The sequence below is a fragment of the Pygocentrus nattereri genome, chromosome 23 (assembly GCF_015220715.1).
Source record: "Pygocentrus nattereri isolate fPygNat1 chromosome 23, fPygNat1.pri, whole genome shotgun sequence".
NCBI classification, from domain to species: domain Eukaryota; kingdom Metazoa; phylum Chordata; class Actinopteri; order Characiformes; family Serrasalmidae; genus Pygocentrus; species Pygocentrus nattereri.
Genome location: NC_051233.1, coordinates 34,326,472 through 34,328,971, shown reverse-complemented (window position 1 = coordinate 34,328,971; position 2,500 = coordinate 34,326,472). Strand labels below are relative to the sequence as shown.

The window sequence follows — 2,500 nt, the reverse complement described above, 5'->3', positions numbered from 1 at the left end:
TCTGAGAGTGACGTGAGAGTGGTGTGAGAGAGTGATGCGAGAGTGATCTGAGAGTGATGTGAGAGTGGTGCGAGAGTGGTGTGAGAGAGTGATGCGAGAGTGATCTGAGAGTGATCTGAGAGTGGTGTGAAAGAGTGATGTGAGAGTGGTGTGAGAGAGTGATGTGAGAGTGGTGTGAGAGAGTGATGCGAGAGTGATCTGAGAGTGATGTGAGAGTGGTGCGAGAGTGGTGTGAGAGAGTGATCTGAGAGTGATCTGAGAGTGGTGTGAAAGAGTGATGTGAGAGTGGTGTGAGAGAGTGATGCGAGAGTGATCTGAGAGTGATGTGAGAGTGGTGTGAGAGTGATGCGAGAGTGATCTGAGAGTGGTGTGAGAGTGGTGTGAGAGTGGTGTGAGAGAGTGATCTGAGAGTGATGTGAGAGTGGTGTGAAAGAGTGATGTGAGAGTGGTGTGAGAGAGTGATGCGAGAGTGAGAGGCTCACCTTCTTCTCCCGGGAAGGGCTCGTCCAGCAGGAGGCTGATCATGCTCTCCCAGTCCTTCAGCAGGTCAGACGCGCAGTCCCACATGCTGTCCACCAGGTAGGCGCCGTGTTCATGGAGCTGCAGACACAGTGATGAGGTTCAGCTCCGCCCTCGGCTCAGATCACAGCTCATCACTGTTCACACTGACAGTCTGAACCCTCTCCTCTGAAACACGGCACAGCAGACGAGTCCTGACCGATCGTGGTGCCAGAGCACCTTTAATCGTGCTCTGAGGAGTTTACGTGATCACGTGACCCAAATCAATGACATCATTTAAATTAGCGGCGTTAACAGTCCAGCTCTCAGCACTCCAGGAAACAGCACGTATACAATCATATATCACCGCTATCTACACTGACTGTAAACAATCATCAAACTGGCTCCGATGACTGGATCATCACCCGACACACACACACACACGCATATATATGCATATAATCCACATCCATCTCGGCACTGTCCAATGAAATCCATGCGTCTCCTTTTCGGTTCGTTTTTAGTTTCTACATCATTTCAACAAACCAGCCGTCTCAAAAAATGGGAGGAAGAACGGAGAGAAACAAATAAACATGCGTATGTGTGTGTAGGTCACTACACCTCACCTCGCCGTGAGAAAACCTCCCACCCCCCGTCTGTCACTTTCTGCCTGTTGTCTTTACGGTGTGTGTAAGTGTGAAACTTACAGTAACCGTGAAGCACCGTTACGTTTTCTTTCTCTCCTGTAAAGTCTGCAGACGAGAGACGGGGCAGAGGAGGAGTTTCGCTCCGACAGCAGTGATTATGAATATTAACTAGAAGAGCTGCGCGTGTGTGTGTCTGTGTGTGTGTGTGGTGTGTGTCTGTGTGGTGTGGTGTGTGTCTGTGTGGTGTGTGCGTGTGTCTGTGTGTGTGTGTGTGTGTGCGGTGTCTGTGTCTGTGTGTGTGCGGTGTCTGTGTGTGTGTGTGTGTGTGCGGTGTCTGTGTCTGTGTGTGTGTGTGTGTGTGTGTGTGCGGTGTCTGTGTCTGTGTCTGTGTGTGTGTGTGCGGTGTCTGTGTCTGTGTGTGTGTGTGTGTGTGTGTGTGCGGTGTCTGTGTCTGTGTGTGTGTGTGTGTGCGGTGTCTGTGTCTGTGTGTGTGTGTGTGTGTGTGTGTGCGGTGTCTGTGTCTGTGTGTGTGTGTGTGTGTGTGTGTGTGTGCGGTGTCTGTGTGTGTGTGTGTGTGTGTGTGTGTGTGTGCGGTGTCTGTGTGTGTGTGTGTGTGTGTGTGTGTGTGTGTGTGTGCGGTGTCTGTGTCTGTGTGTGTGTGTGAAATGAACTGTCACTCTGTTATTACGCAGCTCTTAGTGGAGAAGCCTTGTTTCAGTCTGATTTGCACAGTCATAACTCGGGGAAGTTCCCTCTCCCGCTTAACCGGATAGACGGCGTGGGGTCTCGGAAAGGACGAGTTTCTCTACCATTTAAACCTGAAACGGAGTTTCTGGGTGAAAGTTTAAGGATTTTAAAGCCGATTCCCTGCGTGATCGAGTCGCCTGCTGTGACGTCATCAAGGTCAGAATCTGAAGTTCTGAACTTTCCGCTGTTCATTCTTATTCTTAATTTTAAAATTTAATTTTATTAAAAACTGCCGATCCGATCGACTCCAAACATACAGAGCACAAGTCACGGCGCCGCGGCCTTCGGACGACAGTCTGTACGTTCAGCGTCTCGGGCGGTGTTGATCGCAGAAAAGTGTGGAGGAAGAATAAGAAGAGGAACGAGGGATAACAGTAGAGCGCTCCTATATACACATCCCGACCCTGCGGTCCAGCGCTGCCCACGCTGCGGTCCAGCGCTGCCCGGCCGGCCTGTTTAACAGCAGCTGAGCCATTGAGGAATTCACTCACTTCACTCTCCAGGAAGAAGAAGACGGTGGTTTTGATGAGGTTTGCGTTCAGACACTGTCGGCCTCTGCGGGGTAACGCGTCCTCCTCCGGACCGCGGTGACTGAACAGCCTGGACAC

General features: G+C 51.1%; 1 protein-coding gene across 2 annotated transcripts in view; it reads right to left on the bottom strand.

The window, feature by feature from the left end:
* stag2a (stromal antigen 2a) overlaps positions 1–2,500 on the bottom strand; it is a 57,365-nt gene that overhangs the window by 35,207 nt on the left and 19,658 nt on the right. For both annotated transcript variants that reach the window (XM_037533397.1, XM_037533398.1), the window contains exons 14-15: positions 2,384–2,492; positions 483–600 (exon numbers count right to left, since the gene is read on the bottom strand). In XM_037533397.1, coding sequence (XP_037389294.1) covers positions 483–600; positions 2,384–2,492 — 227 coding nt within the window. The remainder of the gene's footprint in view (positions 1–482; positions 601–2,383; positions 2,493–2,500) is intronic.